The sequence below is a fragment of the Megalops cyprinoides genome, chromosome 4 (assembly GCF_013368585.1).
Source record: "Megalops cyprinoides isolate fMegCyp1 chromosome 4, fMegCyp1.pri, whole genome shotgun sequence".
Lineage (NCBI taxonomy): Eukaryota > Metazoa > Chordata > Actinopteri > Elopiformes > Megalopidae > Megalops > Megalops cyprinoides.
The window spans coordinates 11,907,218-11,931,673 of NC_050586.1; the positions used below are offsets into that span (position 1 = coordinate 11,907,218).

General features: G+C 39.2%; 1 protein-coding gene across 2 annotated transcripts in view; it reads left to right on the top strand.

Annotated features, from left to right (window-relative positions):
- LOC118776398 (GDNF family receptor alpha-2-like) overlaps window positions 1-23,785 on the top strand; it is a 68,748-nt gene extending 44,963 nt beyond the window's left edge. Inside the window, exons 5-9 of one of the 2 annotated variants that reach the window (XM_036526729.1) lie at window positions 9,684-9,793; window positions 10,206-10,346; window positions 12,921-13,108; window positions 21,949-21,999; window positions 23,002-23,785. In XM_036526729.1, the coding sequence (XP_036382622.1) occupies window positions 9,684-9,793; window positions 10,206-10,346; window positions 12,921-13,108; window positions 21,949-21,999; window positions 23,002-23,148 (637 nt within the window). In that variant the 3' untranslated portion in view covers window positions 23,149-23,785. The remainder of the gene's footprint in view (window positions 1-9,683; window positions 9,794-10,205; window positions 10,347-12,920; window positions 13,109-21,948; window positions 22,000-23,001) is intronic. The other variant, XM_036526730.1, reaches the window with a different exon arrangement.
- Window positions 23,786-24,456: the final 671 nt, after the last annotated feature.

Genomic DNA, 24,456 nt, shown 5'->3' on the forward strand with positions numbered 1-24,456 from the left:
TAACAAAAAAATCATTTACCTTCAATAGGTTTTCACAAAAAGGTCATTTTGTATATGATGAGTTTAGTTTAGGTTTTCATTGAAAAAAAAATGAAAAACGGTGAAGTAACTGACCACTTGACTAATGGAATTCTGGAATTCTTGGCTAATGGAATTCTGGTGAATCCATTTAGCTTCAGTCAGATATTGTCGCTGTAGGGCTTCAGCCATGTCAGCCATTTTGGTTTTGTGCCTGGAGTGGGTTAGAGGACAGGGCGACTGCAGTACATTGTAGCCCAACATTCACGGTTGCCACATTTCAGCTTTTAAATGTTATCTTCCACTTATTTTCTAACATGTGAGGCTTCTTGGCTTGGGCAAATACAGTGAGATTATTTCAATCAAGTGCTGTGGCAGAGGGTCTATTATAGAGCTGTCTTTCCTACGTAATGCATGACTGACTTGAAAAATCAGAGACATATCTCAGCATATGTACAGTGTGATTCCAAGCGGTGTAGTGTTCAGAGTGACCTTTTGAGCTCTTGTGACTATCCTCAATTTTCCCACTTGAGTCTTCTGAATAGAATATACAATGCATTATCCCCTACAGAAAAAAATCACCTCAGAGGTCAAGTTCCCTATGTGTTCAATTAGGCTGAACGGCATGTACTGTATGTGTCTTCAAGGGGAAACACAAAGAGACATTAAATATGACATTATAAATTTTTGCTTCATGTCACTTGCACATGCATGTTTTTCCAAAACCTACAATTTGGCAAGTGGCTTGCTTCAGCATACATTTGTTCCTTGAGAAGTGATACTAATTCACAGCATCCTCCCACAACAACCAGGATACCTAGCCATGGTCTGCCTGGAATCCAGGGGTTGCTTTAGTCATCCAATTTGCTACATTGTTGGGGGGGGGGGCTTTTCCTAATGAGTGGCATGATTTATGGCTAGTAGTGGTGTTCAGAGAGGAACCCCCCCTCCAGCCCCCCACTCCTGGACCTCTTCAGCATAGCTCAGGGCTACAGGGAACAGTCTACTCCACTACCGCAACTGGAGCATAGCGTAGAGAGGGGCCTAATCCAAACACGCCACCCAGCCAGATAAATAGGCAACCCTAGTCCATACATCAGCCATCCCAAGGAATCAGGTATCGATCCCCGATCCTTTCGGAGTAGAGAAGGGTCAGTGTTTCTGCAGCGGCAGTATGGATCGGCAGGCCGGGTTCCAGAGGCGTGTGGTGGGACTGTGATTAGACAGCGGAGAGAGATGGGAGAATAAATACCAGCTCCTTGTTGTTTAATTATTTGCAGTGGCCCTGGAGAGTTAATTCACAAGGTCACTGTGACAACTATCTGCTCCCTCCTTTTAATGAGTCCTTTTTTTTCTCCTAAAGAAAGTTTAAAGAGCGTATGTCTCAATAGGGTAATACAGTACTAGAAGAGATGGTAGAAACCAGTGATGGTAGATTTCCATCTTTGTGAATTCTGTGAAAAATGGTGTAAAAAAAAAAACAAACAAAAAGTAAAACAAAACAAAAAAGTTTCAGAATTAGGGTAAGTTTAGCCTCATTGATCACATGCAGTATCAATGCAACACTTCGCTGTCCTTGATTAATCTTTTCTGTTACACTCCACATTTACTGTGTGCTTCATCTAAGGGGATTTCATTCAGGTGCACTGCTTGCCCAGGGAATGAACGGAAACAATATCTGACCCAGTTTTGAAAATGTTGCCAAGACCGGACAGATGATTCCCTAAAGTTTTGAGTGAAAAGTACTTTGCACTTGTGTTTTATGGTTTTAACTTAAAACAGACATACAATAGGTAAATATGGAATGATCCACATGTAATATTAAAAGATAAGTCAAGGACATTTAAGAGATTCAGCATATAGTCTTCATCAGTTTTTGATGTTAAAACAAGGTCATAAGGAAGGTATCACCATGGCAAAGTTTCAGCTCATGCTGTGATCTCTCCATTGATCTGGAGTTTATACAGAATCATTAATCCATTCTGAGTCATATTGGAAGGTGAAAAGAGACCAAACAGGGCCAGCACATAATTATCACTATTCCCACCGAGTCCTATTGTGATTCTGTGCTTGAAGGGCATTGTCCCCTTATATTGTTGGTATATGATAAAGATAGAACTGGACCACCATTTAAACACAATCAATTAATGTAAGGTTGATGTCCTGTCATTACACACTGTACCAGCAACATATCAGGGATATTGAGATGCTGACTCATAGTAATTCTGTATTATAACAAGTGACTTACTTCAACCTTGAACATGCTTTTTGTAGTTATTATCACCTCTGTGGCCGTACCATATTTCCTGACAAATTTCTTTGATGTCAGAGATTTAATTGTCTTGGAAGACTCAGTAACAAATTAATAGGGGGTACGGACACAATTTTCAACAGCTTTCTCTGGCTGTAATTCTCCAAAAAGGGCATATACATGGTCCCTGTAGAAAAAACTTAATTATCCAAAAAGAAAAGAGAATATGATAGAGAATATAAGGATCAACCTGAAAAATATGAGTATACTTGTAAAATAAACAAAAAAAAATGCCAGCCAAATCAATTCACTCCAAACTTTTGGCCATCAAACACAGAGCTGTATTGTCATGTGCAAAGTTTCCCACTGTATTGCTGTTGAGGCCATCAGAGAGGGTTTTGTGAGAATATACCATCTGTTCTGGTGATCTGGAATACATGTCCCAATAAAGTATTAATGATATTGCCTCCAACTTGGAAATAAAGGGGCTCCTTGATGTTACTTGGAGAGACAAATGTCCCCCTGTATTCGAGAGAATAGCCAGTGCATGTCATGCAGGCTTTTAGTGCAATAGTGGCTGAGAGGACATTCTGTGACCCAAACAAAAACTGAAAGAAATGTTTTGGTCAAACAAGAATACTAACCAGAACATTTTAATATGAACCATAGCACTTTTCCATTTGGTCCCAAATTGAGAAAAAAACTACTTTTATAGGCAAATAATGACAACTCAAATGAAGGGTGGCTTGATGTACTTCACTTTCAAGTCTCTGTCAGCAGTTGAAGTTTTCACAATATTTAAGTTGCCTCTGTTGCCTTTTGCTCTCTTTTTCTTCTCAACAAACTACTGGTTTTCTTTTATATTTGAGAGAATTTTTTTTTCTGCAGAACCATAGGGTGGAAAATGACCTTTGACTGCACTTGACTCTCTTCAATCTCTTGTCAGTTTGAAAGATGGAATAAGATGGCAGACTATGATTACCAGAACCAGAGAGTGTGGGGCATACATTATACTTTTCCTGTTTTCTTTTTTTAACAGATGTAATTAGAATCACAAAATATATCCATGGTTATCTGTGGGAAGAAGTCTCAGTACATTTACTCAGTACACTTAGGAGCTTTTAGAAGCTCTTAAGAATGTAATGCTAAATGGATAATAGTCAAAATGTTTGTATGGTCCGATGTTTCTATTTGTTTGCAGAATATTTCTGCAAGTTTATGTCACATGCTTTCAACCTTTTGGAGCAGTAGCCCACCTGCTTAAAGGATTTGTGTCAGTCAAACATGCTAAGCTAAAGAAATTTCATGAAAGAAACAAGGAAAGCAACCCAAACGTAAAGGCGTAAAATGCATCCGTGACAATTTACTGCTCTTTTCAACAAGTTCCCCGTGTGGGCATTTCAGATACATTCAGCATGTGCACTTCCAATGTGCAGTTCTTGTCAATCAAAAATGAAGTAAAGAAAATAAAAACAGTTGCTACTGTTGATGGAAGCTGATGTAAAGTCTCTGTATAATTTATGGTAATGTGTCTCAAAATGAATTCACGGGATATTTCCTTGATACATGAGGTCTTACATTTTTACCCTGCCCAAGTGCCAGAAGGCAGAGGGTTATAAATGAGAGGGTTGGTACACATGCCTAAAGCAGTGAAATGCTAAATAAGAAGGGGAAAGAGCAGGACAAAGGGAGGCAGACTTATAGCTCAGATGTAATTCAGTAATCATAATAATTTATCTGACTGTATTTAACTTTTATTTACATAAATAAAAGAAAAAAAGAGAAGTGCAGGACGCTCAAATATCTAACAATCAAATAAGAACAAAACCTTTACACCTGATGGAAAGCAACAAGCCGAGTGTTGTCCGTATTGGACACTATTAAAGAAACCCTGTTCTAGTAATCACTCTGGTGCATTTTTCAGCAGTTTTTGTCCACAGTGTGGAGATGGTTTTTAGAAGATCATCAAACTCAAGACTGCTGGCCATCAATAGTCATAAGGTCCTGGAGATAAAAGCCATCGGTTTCCCATTACGGCTAAAAGAAATGGATAGCCATTTTCCGCTCACGGGCAAATAGCTGTGTTTTAACCATCAGAAATTTTAAATGAATCCACTTTTACAGGGGTTCATTTTGCAGCCCTTCAGAGCTGAGTGTCTGAAATGATCATAACACATTGTGAAGGGAGACAGCCTGTAATTTCAACACCAAGCGGCCAGCCCAGGTGTAATGGAAGAATCGCACAAGCAGTGCAGTGTCCTTTATCTTGATGTAGGAGTTCTTTTGTGCAAACATTCCAGACAGCTTTCTAACCCTCAGAAGAGGATTGAATCGCAGCATTTACTGTTGCTGTCTGCAAAAACAAAGCTCATCCTTTGAAACAGCAAGCGATCGCCTGCATGTTTTGCCCTAAAGCAGATAGAAGTTCTCTTAAACATGTATTTAGTCTACTAAATTAAAATGGCAGCTGGACAGAAAAATAAATAGAAAAGGTACGCTATGCCCAGCAGTTGTAAGCTGTCATATGTCATAACGGCCAAACGCAATGCATTTATTTTGTATGAAACTATTTCAGTATGAGTATTTATATGAAACTAACTGCAAAGATCAACTGTTAGACTTGCTACCAGAAAGACAGCTGATGTTAATTAATTGGGCATTCACTAAACTCATCCAGATTATATGCATGTGCATTTGCATGAGATTTTCAACACACACACATTTAAAATGAAGTGACAATTTCAGATGGATCCGGCCATTTGTGATTTGAATCCCCACTATATCATGTTGTTTGATCATTTTATAGTTATTCAATACTCGGTCTTGAGACAAATTTTCCAATGCAGCAGTGTGGCCTTGGCTATGTTTTTCAACAAGTGGAACTTTCTAGCAACATTAGTTGAGATTATATTAAAACAAACTTAACCTTAAGGTTCCTGTTCATTTATTGCACAATCAAACGGGAGTCATACAAGAACATTCCCACACGTCCCACGGAACATTCCTTGTTAGTGGAGCAGGCTTTCTTTACCACGATCCAGATGGGCTAACATTTGTGCAAGGCTAAGTGGCACAAGTGACAGTATTGATAGTATGCTGAAGGGCAGCTGTGATGCAGTACAATTTATAATTCATATATGAAGAGTATCAGTGAACTAAAATCAGGTGAGGGCTCAGAGTGTTCGGGTGAGTGACAGGATACTCTTGCTTGACTTGATGATTACCAGGGAATCAGTAAGGCCTAATCGGTAGGGAAGGTCTGGCACCCAGGACTTGTATCCACAGGATTTCAGGCATTAATCCCATGTATTTATAACCTGAATTGCTTCATACATATCAAGTTGTATGAATTTGTAAAATATAAAATGTAAGTTGTACAGTTGTTGATTGATTTTGCTTGCATACTGCACAGTATGCGCTGACACAGACAAGTGAACATTATGAACTTTGACCTCAGCAGCGACAAAGACAAGAAAAAAAAAAAAGCTTAACCAGGGTAATTTTTTTCAGAGACAAGAACAAGCAGTTTTTGTCAGTGGCAAGCAGTTTTATCTGGGAAAAAAGCAACAGCCTGCGTGAGCTAAGAAGTGTCTGAAAACAAACAAGAAACCAGAGTTGCTCTGCTTCATTAAACTGCCAATGGAGTGGGCATTGATGTAATTATGGAGGCTAATACAAATGGCTTTGCACTATAGGTACCTTCTATGCACGTTCTCTTTCTCTCTCCACCACTGAGTTCTTTCCAGTGGAGCACTTATCTTCATCACATTAGTCATAGCATATGTTCCTATATTTAATTCTTAATAGATATTTAATTACCTTTTCACTTACATTGTAAGAAAGAATAACCCCAATTCACCTATTGTTCTTTTTCATTGCCTGCCTCAGTTTTGTGAATGGCATCAGCTTGTTAATTTAAACCACAGCATGCATGCCCTGGTTCAACAAATGTTGCTATTGAATGTGAATGCTGCAGGTCTTAACATATTCAGCTATGCTGAAGTGTAGTGAACCAATTTAAATATTTGAATTCATTTGAATGGGAGCGCGTTCACAGATACAGGATGATGGTAACATAGTGACAAGGTTAGAACAACTGACCCTGGACATTGCCGTTGTGATTTTGAATCCCGTTTGGAACAATGTGGTTGTGTCATTCACCCCTCCCTTCTTCGGTCTACCCCCATGCAATCCTGTTGTGTAGATGAACTACGGAATCTGCAAAATGTCAAATCCTATCGTATGTAATGTTATGCCAGGTCATTGTAGAGCACTTGCTTTCCCTGGCTCCTGGAGCCTGTGGGAGGCATTAATGCAGATTATAAACATTTAACATTCAAACTGATCCACCCTGTGTTCAGGGACCCTGAATTTACATATCCCGTACCTTGATTCTGTTTCAAACAGTAAGCAAGGATGTAATTAACCATGTAAATCATGTATACTCCTACGAGGTATGTTAATTAAACAGAGCATTTACATGCCAGTAATACCAAAACAAGCAGACAATGTGCCCTAATGAATGCACCCTTGTGTAAATTGCAACGAATATTAAACAGCCCAAAGCGTGGGGGTCTCCCACTTTCCCATGATGCACCTCTGAACCCCAAATCAACAGCAGATTTTGGTGAAAAAATAAGTTGTTTTTTTTTTTTTCATTTTTGTGTACTCAGTGAATAATGCAGTGTTTGTAAGCATACACTAACAAACACAACCCTGTGCGGAGGTAACCTGTCTCAACTTTATGATCCATGTGTTTATCGCTTAATATATCAGTGTGTTTTTGTGGTCTGTTCAAAGTGGTAATCTAGCAATTGTACAATTCACAGTAATGTAAGCCCTTACTGAAATTACAAAAAAAAAATGGTTTCAGGTGCTTTTTAACAATATGTGTTGAGTGTCATTAGGATCACCAACTATAGCTATTGATAGGTTTAGCTGTTACCTACATTCTTCTGTGAGGACAGGAATGCGCTTTTGATAGAATACAAAAGTGTAATAAGGTAATTTGGACAAGCGATCTTCAGGTGGATAAATTCCCAGCAACAGTTCACAACTAAAGCCCAGTATAATACTTCCCTCTTCCCAGTTGCTGTGGAGCTAACATATGCAATATCACCAATGCAGTTCACTGGCCCACCGATATTCTGTTTGTATCCAGGCCAGTGCCAGATGCTGTAGGTGTTGGGACCGAGATTACACAGTTACTTCTTGCTCATCTTAACAAAAAATGCAATGGTTGAAACACAAGGACCAGTGAGCTGTGGTTCAGGGGTGATGCCTCAAAAGTGACAGAGGCTGTAGGAGATATAATTTGAAGCTATGTGGTGTTGGTCAGGATTGAGGCATATGTATATGAGTCGTGCAAATTCCTAGAATAACCATCAGTTACTTAGTGTAGTGTCCCACCGTACATTAGGTGTCCCTAATATCTGTGCAATTGTACATACTATTACATTGGTAGCTTATGTAATTATGCCTTTGTAACAACTACAATATTTATGTACACAGGAGGAAATACACAGGGCCAGTATTAGGGTCCTTAATGTAAAGTGGTGTGTAATGTACACTTATCTCAAAAAAAAAAAAACTCAACATGCAGACAGTCAGACAAACAGACACAAACACATGTGGGATTGAAATTACAGCTGTGAGGCCTGTGAAACCAGGTCCACAAGCCATGGACCACCGTAAAAGTACTCATGGTGGTGGGTGGTAAAAACACAATAATTGCGGCGGTGCTTATTGTCCCAGTAATTCCACCAGGACAGCCATTTCAAAGTGACTGCAAATAACAAGAACTGCAGGTGATGCAACATGGATAACAGTTGCCATTGAGTCCATTTCTGAGGTTTGTTTTGGAAATTTTACAGTCTGAATCATGTGGCTGATTTTCTCAGAGAGATAACCTACTATAGGCCGGCAGTACTGTTATGTTTGTTAATGGAGAGAAACCCCTCACAAGTGTGAAGTATGCATTCTGCACTGTTTTTTTTCTGGGATAAATGAGGATTTGTTTCTGAATTAAGCATTCACATGTGGAAAAACAGGCGTTGCACTGTGATTAATTGCACTCTGATTTTGTGACAATGACGTGGTGAGTGCAGGTGTGCCGGTGTGTATGAAATAGAAGGGGTAGTATTGTAGAATGCGAACAACAGTGGGGGGAGAAGGTACATTTCCACTTCAGTGCTTCTGGAAAGGCCGGGTAGCCCTGGCAGCAAAGTGAGTAGAAAGGCTGACCTTTAAGAGAGGGAGTTCCAGTCCGTTTGAACCGGGGAGGGGCGCCGTGCGGCCACTGCTCTTTGGAAGTACGCCGAGGCTCCATCTCACCAGCTTCAATCGCAATCGCTGCCCCAAAGCCAGCCTCCTCAGCTAGCCTGTTGTGAATAGCAGACCAGGGGGAGAGGGCAGTGAGTCAGGAGCCCAGTGTACTTTTTTTGAACTCTGATCTCGGAGATGGCTCACTTCTGACTCACAACTCAAATGGGACCAATCAACACCTCAGCCACTACAGGAAAGCAGCCATGAGTTATAAGGGAACAATTCTCGTCAGGGTTCACATTTACGGTTTAGACGGATTGTCACTTGCTCAGAAAACCTCTGATTGCAGACGAGGTGTGAAGCTGAGCTTTTCATTTTATATCCAGGCATGCATTTCACTTTTTTACTGAAATGTGTATGTTGCATGGAAGGAAGGAAAACAAGCATTGTTCCTTCCCTTTGACAGATGTGCAAAAATTGAATATTTATATAAAAGTGTTAAACGATAGTGAGGTACATTTTTGAAGGTGCTTTACTTGGGTCGAATGAATTCTGCATTAATGAGAAAAAAGGGACAGGTTAAATGCCAGCACATGCACGCAACTGTGTAATGGCTGTCTGCCTTCATGTCCCTGAATCATTTGTGCTCAGGAACTGCAAAAAGAAAAGCAAATTTTTTTTGCATTTTTTTTCACTCAAACTTTTTCCAAGTAACACAGAAAGGGTACACTCTCCACGTGAAAATGCTTTCAACAAGGAAATAAAAAGAGACGTGTGTAGAGGAGAAAATGTCTCCTAGTGGCTCATTCATAGTACATCGCAAGGAACGACGCGCTGCATTGTCTGTTCAGAGGCCTCCAGCAGTCTCTTTCAACTCGGGAGGTGGAGCAGGTCAAGGCAAAATGAATAAGTAATGCTTTGCTGACTCATCACCATCTCAGTTGGCAGCAGCGTGTGAGGACAGGACGTCACCACACACATGGATGTGACCCAACCCAACTGAGCCCTTGCGGTTGTGAACATAGGAGTCAGCATCCGCCTTTGGCTGTTCGAGGGCTTACAGTACAGCCTGTCCATCTCCTTTGTATTCTATGAATGAGGGCTTGGGAAAAAAATGCATTGACATTCATTTCTCTTTGGCTTTGACCAGGTCAAGACTGGCTGATTTTCACATGAACTGCCAGATGACGACTCACTCTATCACCAGCTGCCCCAATGACAACTACCAGGCCTGCCTGGCATCTTACGCTGGGCTGATTGGTGCGTGATCTTCTCCTGCTGAAGTCTGTTTTTTGATTATTTTATTCATAAAGGCAAATGTAGAAATAAAAAATATATGTGAAAAGTGCAGGGCATTCACTTGAAAGATAAAAGGATTAGCTGCTAAGAAGAACCTTGTTTCTGTAAAATAGAAAACTGATTGTCGTCATAATCATTGCTCTGTCTGGTAAGGTCCACCTTTGTATTTTGTGTATGGTATGTCGAAGTGAACATTTCCTTGGGTTCGATCCTGAAACACCTTTTGATTTTTTTTTTTCGTTTGTTTTAATTCAAGCATTGTGAGCAGCACCTCCGTTCAACAGGAACAACAATGCATGTATGTCAGTGCAACGGGCTGCACTGCTCTGACACTGATTTACTGGCTGCTTGTGCCTCTCTCTCTGCTGCGCAGGTTCGGACCTGACTCCTAACTACGTCGACGCCAGTTATACCAACTTCACCATCTCTCCGTATTGCACATGCCGAGGCAGTGGAAACCAAGAGGAGGAGTGTGAAAGGTTCTTAAGGGACTTCAGAGAAAACACCTGCCTGAGTGAGTCCAACATAGTGTTGTATACCCGTTTATTCAGGCAGAGAATGAATATTCCAGAAGATTTTATGCATGTTACCTCTGTTCTTGTGGTCTGTCAAAATTTTAGTTTGGGTTTTACACTTTATAACTTTACTACTGTGTTAACACCATGGATAAACAATCATTCTGGTTCCAATTCAATCATAATAGATTTAGCCACTCTTTTCATGTAGTACATCCAGCTCTTAAACTGGTACCATTACTGCAAAAAAAAAAAAATTAGTCAATTTAAAATATGTCATAAATGCTGCACTGTACAAGGGCCAAAAATTGTTATCAATAAAATGGAAAGAAGTATTGTGGGACATATTTGCTATATTCTAATTATTAGTAGGTCTTCTCGGCTCCCTGTTGTAGCTCATGGCACCTTACTCAAGTGTTTCAGTGTTCATATGAAAATTACATGTCATGAAAATTATGTACATGAAAATTACATATGTTGTCACTGTGCATTTTATTGGTGAGTCTGCCAGATGTGGGTGAAAGCCATGCCATTATTATGCATATTCTGCTATCTACAGCCATCTTTGTGATTGAAGAACCAATGTACAGTACATCAACAGAATAAAACTATTTCCAAGTTCTAATAAGAGGACGAGCAAAACTGTAAGAAAGAATGTGTGCGTCAAAGCTGAAGTGTATTGATGTATCTAATCTTGCATAAAAAATGTATATATTGAACAGTAGGCTTTGTTCCCATATTTCTAAACGGAGACCCAATTTTCAAGTCAAAAAGGGGCTAGGGTAAAAAATATAGTGGGATTTAATCCTGCCCTACAACCATCAAATTTTAGCTGTGAAAACAGCAGATCTTCTGGTTTTTATTGCACTTAGTTCAACACAGTCTTGTTTTTCCATGATGTGGATAATACAGGACGGAAATAACACAGGTTAGTTAGTTACATTTTCACGGGTTCAGTATGTATTTCTTGTACACACTGGATTTATCTTCAAGTATTTGCCTTTTTTAGTTATGTGCCAGGCTTTGTGCTAACTACTGCACATAGAGCAGAAGTAAAACACCTGCTCTGGTGATATTTACCCATACATAACTGCCTCTCATCAATAAATGACTGACCAAGCTGAAAGGTTTTTTTTTTTTCAATAAAAGTCTCATTGCTACTATTTCCTATTGTTACATTTTTAATGGGCTGGTTGTCTATTGGGCAGTTTATCTTAATCATTTACACAGCATTTTGAGCATTTGGGATTCTAAAATTAGGCATAAGAATGAGGACAAGAGAAGGAAATTTGACATATTCAAAGGACAACCACAAAGAATGATCTTGAAACATGTCCTCCCTTTGAATTGTGTATTACATTAGATATTAGCAAGATTTAATTTACAGTAAAGGACTTTGGGCAAAGCATCAACTGACTTTTTTATTGATAAATTAATCTGAATAGTTTCAAATGTAAACGGGTGTTTTTAGTAAAGACAGTCTACTTGTAGAGTAGAAAGCAAAATGCTGTCTGAACTCTGCAGCAAGAAGTCAGGCTCTGAGGTCTATCCAAAATATTTTATTTCTTCAACTTACATTTGAAAGTTCAGAAAGCGCTTAGGTGAAAAGAGTGACAGCGAGTGTTTCACCAAACTCACTCATAGGAAGAAAACTAATAAACAGAAAAGATGAAACTCACAAGTTCCCTCTCTGACTCTTATATATTCCTTCAAGAGGGCCTCAGAACAGTGATCTTGAAATGTGAACAACATGTTGCTAAACCATCAACTGGTTTGCCCTCCTAAACAATTAGGAGATATCAAAATAACTTTTATAGACAAATATCTGCTGTAAATCTTAGCTATTGCTTTGTCAATCATACGTTTTATTCACCACTCCTCCATGATGCTGCTGCCTTGCATTGTTCATTCATGTTTATTGTTTCACTGTATGTACTTTCACTGTATGGCTTCATCTGTGAACAATGACCTTTGAACTTGTTTTTTTTAATGATTGAAGTAACAATAATTTTCTATCTGAATAGCCCAGCCTCTGAATAGGTTGTCCAGCCATGCTTTACTGAAATTATCTGAATGGGTTTATCAGATCAAGGTTAAATGGAATGGTACATGAGTTTCACTGCAACTTGCAAAGAGATTTTTTTTCTTATTGAACATGATTGACAAATAGTATTTCTGAGCCACTCCAGGCAGGCCACACAAGGTGTTGGTATTGTGAGTCTGCATGTTCTGTATGTTCCATTTTTTCTGTTTCAAGAAAAAAAAAAAACTTATTTGCGCTATGGATCAGTGACAAAACACTTTTGGAACACCTTCATGTCTTGATCTCTCCAGGGAGAAACCCAGACATTTCCATGCTTGAGGCTCACTGCTGAATTCCTTCATGTTCCTTTATGTATGTTACCAGGACCTGCTTCCCCACCCCTCTGAAAACAAAGAGGGAAGCCGGGCAGAGAATCAAAAACTGATGGTAGACTCACAGTAGAAAACAGTACCCGCACGCCAGGCTCTCCTGAGGAAACCAGTGGAACCAATGTGATGATGTGCTTCCTTTCTTTGCTTTATTCCCACAGGAAATGCAATTCAAGCCTTTGGATATGGAACAGATGCCAGCCTGGTTCCCAAAACTGCGACAGTCCCAGCTACAACCTCAGTGGGGCCTGACGTGGAGCCGGAGAGCATTCTCAAGCCCTCGGTAAACCCCAATGACATTAAGCCCGGAGATGATGCCTGTGTCTTCTCCACCTGCGCCAACCTGAAGGTGGGGCTGTCCTTTGTATCCTACTGCTAATTGGGAAACACTGGGGGAACCATCCATACTGGCAGCTCACTATATAGATGCATAACCTTGTGTGCACATACGTACTTACAGGAGTGGGCACCATGCATTATTTAAGTCAAGTTTAATTAATTAAAGCTTTTTTGAGTAAATTTTTAAATATGGTAGTATTTTAGGAAAGGTAATACGTTGGGGCAACAGGGAGATAAGTTCCCCCCCAACATGATCATTAATGTTAACTCTTCATGTTTCCTGACAGTTGCATTTTCAGAAGTAATCCGTGAGCTTGCTTGTTGAAATATAAATGTGTACATTCATTTGCATCGCAAAGATGTCAGATCCATGCAAATGTACAGTGTAATATGAAGGGAAGATTAATTATGTATCATTTGTGTGTACTCTTTCTCTCTCTCTCTCTGTGTATGACACCTAGGCATCCATTTGATTTTGAGTGAGGACTGTTAGGAGGACTATTAGAAGGACTACTATTCTATTTTACAAACAACTGGCATACATTTCAGGCCATGTGTTAGAATTTGATTGTGTTTGGCAGGTCGTCACTATGGCAGGGCTGTAGTAAGTGCCGTCATACCAAATTGATTGTCAGTAGGTAGTATGATTATCGTAGTCAGAGTGCACAAGTTAACTTGTGGGAGGGCTTGAGTAGTGTTATGCTCACACTCACTGGTCTGGGACTATTGTGAGCCTGGTCTGTCAGTGTTGCCCGTTTAAATTGAATGGATACACTATGTTCTATTCTGATGGAGGTCGCTCTGGATAAGAGCATCTGCTAAATGCTTGTAATGTAATGTAATGTATGATGTGTTTGCCATATTGTTTTTTGTGGCGTACATTTGATTTCAGAATACCGTTAGTGTATAGGATGGTTGTTATTTTATACACGTTTACAAGAAAACCTGTTGTGTTTTTTTTTTTTTTGTTCTTTCTAATGTAATGTCACCTGGATCAGCAACCATTGTACACACAAAGCTTGGTCCCTATTCGTTATTTGTTACAGGCTTGGGAGTATAAGGAGTCCAAATGTGTTAATATCAACCATTAGTTAATTAATATTTTCTAAATCAATGAACAGACTATTGCCTGAATATGAAGAAAGACCAATGGTGAAGTACAATTAGGGTACTGGAGGATGTACAATGACATAATGAGTCAGAGAAATTAGTGGGTGGTGATGGTTATGGAGCAGAAGAATGAGTACATGAGGAAGAAAAATGGTTGAAGAAGATCCAATTTTTTTGTTTGGCCATGTGAAGTTTCATCTGTGTGTTCAGAAGAGGGTTGGATGGTGTGGGAAAACCCAAAAAAGGATCTAACTATTGGTGTTAGAGACATATAGGGTGTCACTTGCCAACCCGTAACTGTACAATGTGTAACGCAGAAATAACTTACCAACCGCTCATATGGTTCATGGGAATGTCCTCTATGAACACCTCTGGCACAAAACAATAATGGCCATTAAAATGCTTTTTGTCTTAAGGGGTGATACATAGAGCTGTGTCAGATTATTATACATACTGGAGTTTGAGTTTCTGCTTCTCTTTAGCCCAAGGTTAATCAGTGCTTTCAACTATATATGTAATTGTGTCCTTATCATCTAATTGTTTCTAAATGACAGTGATGTTAGCTATTTTAGAAATAATTTCTCAATTGTGATCAATCATAAAATGGTGATCAGTTCTTTATTGTGACACCGAGCTTAGTCTGGATATTGAACATTTAATTATTGACCTTTACATACCATCACTATGTTTTATTATAAAAGGCATTAGAGAGCAGTGTATTAAGTCAGACGTCAGGGAAGTAGATCCGGTGTGACTTCAGCTGTGACGCAGGCATGGCATCAATCATGTTTCATTTAGTCACACTTGACTAAATTAATACTTTTTAGCAAACAATGTCAGGTCCCTGAGATAATGTTACACTGCACGCTTAGTTCAGAAAAAAAAAAAAAAAACATTGTTGTTAACAACAATATAAACATGTTGGCATTTCACCTCTTTTCCAGTGTGAGCTCAAAGGAAGGGGTTTACTTTCAGTATCTCATACATTCTACACCATAAATATCAGACATACATTCATGTATGTAGTGTTCCAAATGGATTGTACAAGTTATTACATGGTGGGATCTCACACCAACAAGCCCATGATTAAACTGATACGGTTACTAATTCAAATAATACTGCTTCAGTATTATCAAATGATCGCTCGTTGTAAAGGTCATTTAGGATGTAATGCAAATGTATGACACTGCTGAAGAATATTGGTGGAAGAGGTTATTTTTTTAATTTTCCATGAATTTGTGAATTTTGTGAAAAGATGGGTGAGAGATGGGCAAAACTGCAGTCTCCAAGGATTCTCAAACTGTACATCAATATTGATTCAGCATTCTGTGCCTCTGACACTGAATTGAAATGCTTAATTTATTGTAAAAATGGTAATTAGGAAACATAGGACATGTGATTACTCAAGCGTACAGTTTATAATTAGAGTGTGCCCGGGGGGAACATTGTGGGGGCTCCATCTTCACCAACAACAACGGCTGGCAATTAAAACTTGTCAAAGAGGTGTTTGCAGATTTACTGAAAGAGGCGGAAAGCATCCCCTTCTCACATGCCAAAAGATTAGCTGCCCTGGCTGAAAGCCAGAGTGTGTCACCACTCCGTCCCCTCAGGCATAGCTCCACCCTTAGATCATAAGGCCCTCCTTTGAAACTCACCCCTCCCCTTCCTCTGCATGAGAGGAAAACACAACTACCATCAGTGAACTTCTGATCTGTTCTGGGCATGGCCCAAATCATTGCTGTGCAGTCATGCTAGTGCAAAAAGTGTGTATTACAAAATACTTAATCAAATATGTTGGACCAGTGCCCCTCATTTTCTGTCAGTTGTCAATTAACTTAGCAGAACATGATGTCATTAATACTACTACCACTACTACTAATAATAATAATGTTACTAATGTCAATAATACTTATTATTTGTAACAAAATTCCATTATTACTAAGTTACTATTTGTTACTCCTATTTATACTTAGTAACCACAAATACTTCTAATAAGTCACAAATGCAGCATCAAAGCTGATAAGATATAAATAATAATACAAAGAAGCAATGCTATAAGGTGCTGTAGAATTCCAATTTCTCTTGTTGCTTAGCAACTTGTTGGCTTGTGACCCAGGATGTAAGTAATTTCCTCATCGGAATATCTTTTTCCCTGTGGATTTACCACTGGCGGTTTCACAATCCCTGAATTCCAACCATGTCCTGCTGGCAACGAAAGGGAGGCTGACGCTTCAAACATCATTCTGCAGGGTGCATAAGCATTTAGGAATTGTGTTTGCATGTGCATCTGTATGTTTGTATAGCTTGCTAGACAAATAAGTTTCGTAGCACAGTAGCACCTAAAATGTAGTTTACTAACATTAGGTGGCCTAGATACTTGAATAGTATTTTTTCTCTTAAAATCCTTTTTTTTCTTTGCATTTGTTTAGGAATTAAGCTAGCAATAGAGTTCACAACTTAGATACCTAGCGAGGCATTATCTGCGAACTCATTCCTAATGTTTGCTAGTGGACCATATTGGACAAAATTGCTGCAGCAAGGGTAGGTCAATCAACTGCTACCTGCCTAGCTTTAACAGTGACTAGTACAATCTTACATATCTTAGTATACTATTTGGTGTGGTACACAGCACTTGCAGAATGTGCCATGACATCTTAACCTGCTACCACAGAGTATGCACCTTACTACATTGCTGGTGCTTTGGGTGAAATTGCTAAACTGACAGACAAATGCTCTTTAAATATTTAGACTTGTGTCTTATCTGTGTAATAATTCAGTTTTTAGCCAATCCTTATCAGTATATAAGCTTTATTATGGGCAAATAAAATGGACAATAAATGTCTGACTTTTCGTAGGATGACGGATGTTTTCCGTCATCATTGATGTGGTCTAAATGGTCTAATGTGTCTAAATAAGAAACACATTGCCTTTGTTGTGGAAATCAGCACAGGGAAATAACAGAGGGCTAAGAAAACCCCTTGCTATTCTGTGTTACAGTAAACTGATATAAAAAATAGTTTGCATCTTAGTAATGAAATAGACATAGGAAAGAAAGTCATTCAGGTACAAAATATAACATTTTTTTAAGTAGGTGAAGGAAAATAAAACTCACTTTCACAGCCCTGCCTAGAATTTTGTGTCAGTCAAACCCTGTCAATTTTAATCAACAAATTAATTGTCAGCTGAAGCTTTATTTGATTAATCAGTCTGACTGAATAGCTAATCTATACACCTCAGGTTTAGATGAAGTAATTACTTCACACATGCAGTCCTAAATAGCCCTGATACAAGCTAAGGTCATCTGACACACAACTGACCTCTCAGAGGCTGTATACTTTGTAGTCACAGGAGTTTATATATGTAGCATCTTTCAAGTGATTCAAATATTGAAAGGATCTTGATCCAAAAATCTTTGGATTTCTTCCTTTATGAGCAAATATATACGTTGTTGATAAATTTGTGTTCATTTCACAAAACATGTTACTCATGTCAGTGCAGACTTTAAATGCATCATTAACAGAAGATATTTGAATTATCAATATTATTAATTAATGGGTTTTTAGACCTGTGTTTAATAATCAACATTTAATTGACAGTCTGTGCATTTGATTCATTTTAATCAGAGACATAATGCACTTGGTTTTGAAGTGGATGATTCTTAGTAGTAGTTCACTAAAAAAAGACACTTCCACATTCCACACGTTTCACGTTTTTTGAAAACTACCCTCAGTAATTTAATGTGAATCTGACAGGCTTAAACCCCTATTACACAGATGTGTATGTTTTCCTCTGGAAAACAAGAGATGTAACTCAAAAGTGTTACTGAATTGAACTCAGATGAACTGCATTTATTGCGTTTTTAGAGCCTTTCATCCCATTCATTTTAACAATGAGGAGGGGTGGTAACTCTTCCCAACAAGTGCTGATTTTTAGCATCCATCTGGTTGAAACACGGTGGCTATTATTGTGCCAGAATCCCGGAGGTTTGTGGCTGTGAGGTTTCTGACCCCCGGTGTGTGCATGTGTCTGTGTGCTTACGTGAATGGTTCAGGATGACCGTGTCCGTGAATGTACCTCCACCTCTGGTCTGGGGGCTGGGGGAATGGCGGCTGGAGTCATGTCAACAGACAGCCGACACACATCGCTGCATCCGCTAATTGATTGGCTTTTTAGCTGCTGTTGTGTTCGCTGCTTTCTCATTTTAAGAGACTTGCTGCTTTTTCAGTGACTGGCATTTTACCAATGCTGCTTATAATTAAAGATGTTGATAAAACGTACATTCACAGGATTACGAGCAAAATGTGGTGTGAAAGTTAACCCCATCAGTGACTAGCAGAGCAGGAAAAATGTCATGAAATACTGAGTGTTTTAAAATACACCCAGGTAATATCTTGATTTTAAGGGTATCGTTTACCTTCAAAATGGAACATTGATAGACAAAATAATGACAGCACCAAACAATATATGAGTATTTATGAACTCAGGCCTTTTTGGAATGCTATTATAAGTACAGCTGTTTCTAATGGGATATTGGGCCATTCTGTAAGAAGGAAAACCTTCTTAGGTGGTGGAAATCTGCTCCGCACTTAGGTGACTGATCTGCAAATTGTGGATCAACTATTTTGGAGTGTCTATTTAGTCCCTTCAAAATACAGGTCCTTTTTCATTTAGTGTTTCTAATGTATTGTCTATTATTTATACATTGTGTACTGATACAGGAACAGAGTGTACCTTGCTTATAACTCTGGGACTGTCAGTACTATAAACTGGATGATGAGGTGTTTTCATCATCATTATATAGCTATTAGCCACAGTACCAACTTCTTTATTATGTATTTGCAAGTGCATTCCAAAGATGAGTAAACAAAGTGATGAAAACAAACAAAGATTTGCTGATAATTTGACGAGAGTCTGTGTTATGGTTACCCCCCCCCCCCCCCCCCACCCCCCACCACTCCCTTCAGTAGGAGTGCCATGTCCATCTGGGAGACGTGCTCTGTCACACTTTACTATAAGTGCGAGTTAAGCAGCTTTATAGCACAATCGTTTATCTTTTAACCAGAAACAAGCAGTTGTGTGGGCGCGTTATGATGGATAACTGCCTTCGGAGAAACACTTGTGCTTCTAAGTACATTACAAGAGACACAAATTAAACACGCTATTTCCCGGGTGACTGTATAATATTCCTGTCTGCAGGGCTTTGATAATGTGTTTCAGAGTGGAGGGGGAGGTCAGCCATTTACCAGCTCATCTGGAGACTAATAATCAGGCTTTAAAGAATAAGAACACAGGAGCTCTGTGGTGCAGCGACTGCGATGCGGCACAATATTTCCACATTACCGCCACCGTGCAAATATTCAGATGTAATGCATTTGTGTTCTCAGTGAAATCATTCATGCCAAAGAAAGCACTGTTGTAAAAGCAGCGCAGCGTATTAAAGTCATGTAAATTGCCGTCTTAACGTCGCACATTTTTCCTCATAGAGGGATGCTGGGCCATTCTGTGGTGCAATTTATTTTTTTCACCTGACTTTGTCAATGGACCTACTGCAAATCCTGTGATTATTCATGAGAAGGGTTTGTCTAGGCTAGCTCTTTCCAGCCAGCATTTTAAATACCCACGGTATTAGAGCTTCTTTTTCCTGTGGCATGCTCACAATAATACTTGCAGAAAATATTACAGTACTGTCATCCATTGAGTGATGGCAAATAGTGCCACATTTATTTACATGTATTGTGTTTATGAGGTTTTATTAAAATATTTCTGCAACAATGGTACACTCTTTTTATCATAAAGTGTGGGGCAGTGATGCCTCTGAAATACTTAAGTTATGAATTGTAAAAATCCTCATCTTATCTACCTGCTTTCCTGGGCAACACAGACACCTAGTTATCCATAGTCTGGCTGTAAATTATGATGTTCAGACATAATCAACCCTGGTCATACATTTTATGGAGACATTGTGTTTTCAGTGCCTTCCTGGACAGTCAGACGCAATATGCAACTATGAAGTTTATTTCCCTGCAATCGCCTGGGCAATAGCTGCAGAATAAATAATGCTCAGGTGATGGAGTGTGGAGGATTTGGTACTGGATCCATTCCACACTCTGATCCGCAAATATAAATGATGTGGTTATCATATTTGAAAAGGGCAACACACATTAATTCCTCATTCACATAGTGAGCAGGCCTGCCGCAAGGTACAGAGCTCCAGCCATCCATGCTAATACACTAGCAAATAACAAGCAAATTAAAATAAAATGAATTTAAATAATTAAATCAAAATTAAGAGAAGTGTCTGAGGCAGAGTCCTGCACGGGTCCTGTTTTGTAAATCCGCACCCACCCATACCCGCAGTGTTTAAACCCGCATCCGACCCGTTATCCGACAGCAGCACTAATTTAATTCCGTACCCGGCCCGACCCGCTTCAAATAAATTCTGAGACCCGAACCGCACCCAAATTAAAATTAGTCTACTTCATCAGTTGAACAGAAAAATGTTTATTGACTCACAGGTCACATGAAAGCAATCAAACAAACGTTGAAAAAACTTTGTTGAACTACAGCTGATTGACAACAGTAGGCTACATTGATGCAAACTTTCCGGTGTCTATAAATCTATCCTGGACATCTGAACTAATGTGCTTTACCACAACACAACTCACTCTTGAGTCTGGGTAAACATCAGGTTTTTGTGTTTTTTTACTGCATTATGATAACCTGTCAGCAGATGAGGTTGTCTGCTTCTTGTCATAATTTAACCAGATGAGGCTAGGCTAATCCGTTGCATGCAAGATAGCCCGCGGGTACCAGAATCCGTGCAGGAATCTGGTCTAAGGTAAAAAAAAAAATCTACCCAAAATACAGAACTTTCTGTTCTGCTGTGTTTCTGTGATGGATGGTGATGGCTTTCTAATGAAGACTGAGTGAAAGGTGCTCACGGTCCTGTTGATTGCCACAGGACTGAGGTCAGTGATATTTCAAGGCATTGGTCTGGTGGGAGGTTATTTAAAGGGAAACGTCATGTTGTCTGGAATTTACAAGTGCTCCCATCTACTTTAACAAAATACCCAATTGCATGCCATGTCTGTCCTGCTTTGCTGAATAATGATATGATTTCATAAATTAACTTAAATGTACATACATATGTGTGTGTGTGTGTGTGTGTGTGTATTGCAATATTTCCAATGAAGTAATCACCACATTAAAGAGAGTCAGCAGAATGTCAGCTTTAATTTGAGGGTATTTTAATCCATATCAAACTAACCATTTACAAATTACAGCACGTTTTGTACATGGTCTCCCCATTTTAGGGCACTACAGGTACTTAGACAGATTAACATTATGTACAATGAAGTGGTCATGTTTTGTGCATAAGTGTACAGTATGCATTATACATCATAGTGTCCCGAGGTACACTGTTATACTGGGAAGAAAGAGTAGAAATGTATTCAGCTATTTAAAATGAGCAGTGCCATATCCTTGTCAGGGTGTCTGATGACCACAGAGAGTGATAAGACTGGAGAACAGCTTGCATGAATGCTACAGCTGAAGAATGTCATTCTTCTGTCACCTTCACTGGGTGGCTGTCAGCTGATTCTGTTAGAGAAATCTGTGTTACTCTGCCCAATGATAGGAATGTTTTCCCATTCACTGATGTACTGCCAGTCTTGTGTCCAGGGTAAAGCTGGTGGTAAAACAAGCATTTGATTGTACGCTGTTTTGTTGTCATTCATATAGGAAAACGGACCAAAGTGTAATCTCTCCAAAGACTACATTTGTGAAGATGAGGTAAGCACCGGAAGGAATTCTCATTCCAAAATTGTTGTAAGAGATGAGAATTGTGAACGTTCTTGTAATTCTGTGTATTATATATTTATAATTGTGTTTATTTACTAAAGAGGATGATGCCATGAGGAAATAAAACCCAGGGAAGGTGCTTTTGTTGGACAGATGAAGCAATTTTTAATATTCCTTGTAAGGCCTCTTTATTTGTAATGTGCTTGGTTTATTCAACTGATCATGTTGCCTGGGGGTTCATTTTCAAATATAAGCTTTTTCACAATTTCAAGCTCTAATTAGATGCACTCATTAAATTTTTTCTTGCAATATAAACTGGTAATTTTTCAGAGAGTAGTCCTGCATTACAGTATTTGCCATAGCCATGTTTGTGTAAAATTGTCTTTGGATACTTTTACCTGATTACGCTCATAAAATAAGAAGGTCCATTACAAAATGCTACAAATGCTAAACTATTCCAACAAAGGGACAAGAAACGTAGACTCAGCAAAACAGAGTTTGGTTTCATTAAAGCTTTGCTCAGTCAAAATAAGGAGCACATTGTTTAAGTCACATGAGCACAAGGGGTCAATGGCACACAATGTTGCACTAGATACAACTTCTTACTAATCTGAGCCATTTCTTCCGAAAGGTCATGTTACTGGCTGTTATGCAACTATATATCAACTACATAGAAATCAGAGAGCGATATACAGGCAAATTATACAGAGAAATTACAGAATCAAGCCTATTTTGCTTACCAATTAAAATTTACAAGCCATTATAATATAATCCCTGTAACCATTATAATGTCCCTCTAAAAAATGAAAGAAAAATCATTAAAACTGCTTTCAAGAAAAAAAAAACATTGCCAGCCATCATTATGTGGTACGCTTTGAAGCAGCTGAGTGCTGTAGAAGGTCTCCTATATACTATATGGTTTATCAGTACTCTCCAGGCTGAGGAAACAGGAACTCGCTTTGACTGACTGCTATGTCTGTCCTTCCCATGCAGCCGGATCCCAACATGGAGAGTTCCATTGACTCCAACGGCCTGGCAAACGTGGGAGACGAGGATGGAGGGCGATCGTCTGGTGTGGCCGCTGGCGCTGGGGCAGCAATAGTCTGTCTGTCCTATGCGCTGGTCTGGCTGTCTCTATAAAACCTGCCATGGTTCGCTCATTGACCAGTAACCTGAGGAAAACAAGCATAAAACAAAACCCCTCATAAGGACCTTGAGAAACCACACGCTCTCTCTCTCTCTGCGGCTTTTCCTTTCTTCAACGACAGTGACGACGACGACAGCTTGTGAGATTCCTGAGGAACATATCAAGGACTGCTATGCGGCACTCTTTCCATTACAGAAAGAGAGAAAGATGGTTGTAGATCGCAATGACTGTAGATTCCAAAGTCGAGACCTAATGGGATAACTCTCTCCTTTAGGCCTCCCTCCTAGCTGCTTGGTAGACCACTTTTATTAACTCAAAATGGAGAGGCGCCATGCAGTGTCTCCTCGAATTCAGTGCTTCTGAACCACGCGATGAGGGAATGTCCTTGCTTCTTTGTGGACGGTGGTTCCATTGTCGCTCCCTTCCCTTGCCCAGGCCCTGCTGGGTTAGGTGTTCATTGCTCTGCTCATTCCCTCCTTCTCTAACATCCGGATCAGGGCCACTGTCCTTTGACAGATGGGCCAGCTTACTTTCCTTTGTCTGTCTTTTTTTCTGTTTTTTTTTTTTTTCTAAGACAGAACATAAAAAAGCAGCCACCTTTATGTTTCGTTAAAAGTATTTTAAATAAAATCCTTTATTCTCTTGACACAATGTATAAAGTCATGTAGGTACGGTACATGTCCTACAGCTCTGTTATTCCAGTACTGTATTTTGTTGACGAATTCTAAAAAAGAAAAACTGATAAAAAAAAAAAAATCTTTCAAAGTGTAAACTGACAGAGTTATCACTGAAAATATGTTCTTGTTGGAAGTTGGTGGGAGTCGGCCCCACCGCCATTGTGTATAATTTTGTCTGTGAGTATAGATACAAAGTGTTTCCCTTCAAATGTACAGATGTAATTTCTTATGTACTAAAAATGTATGAGAGACAGGACTGAGATGTGCAAGTGCTCAGAGAGCTCAGAATGAACAAAGAGGAGAATAACAGTCGTGATTGCATTGGGCCGAGGAAACTGACAGTGCCAATAATGCTAGTTGTAGGCTGTCATTATGTGTAATGTTTTTGGTTTTTTTTTTTCGCCTATACAGACTCTGATCATATTCAAAGAAACGAAGCTCCAGGGACAGCAAAACAAAGCTTCATTTGCTTCAAAAGTAAATTGTTGTTGAATATTATAGTGTGAAATCTATCACGTGGCCTTACTCTGTATTTTTTCTTTTTTTCCAGATCAATGGTGCCACACAGTACTGTTTCAGAGAGCCTGCCACAAGCAGGGCTGGCATACGAAAAAAGAACTTTAG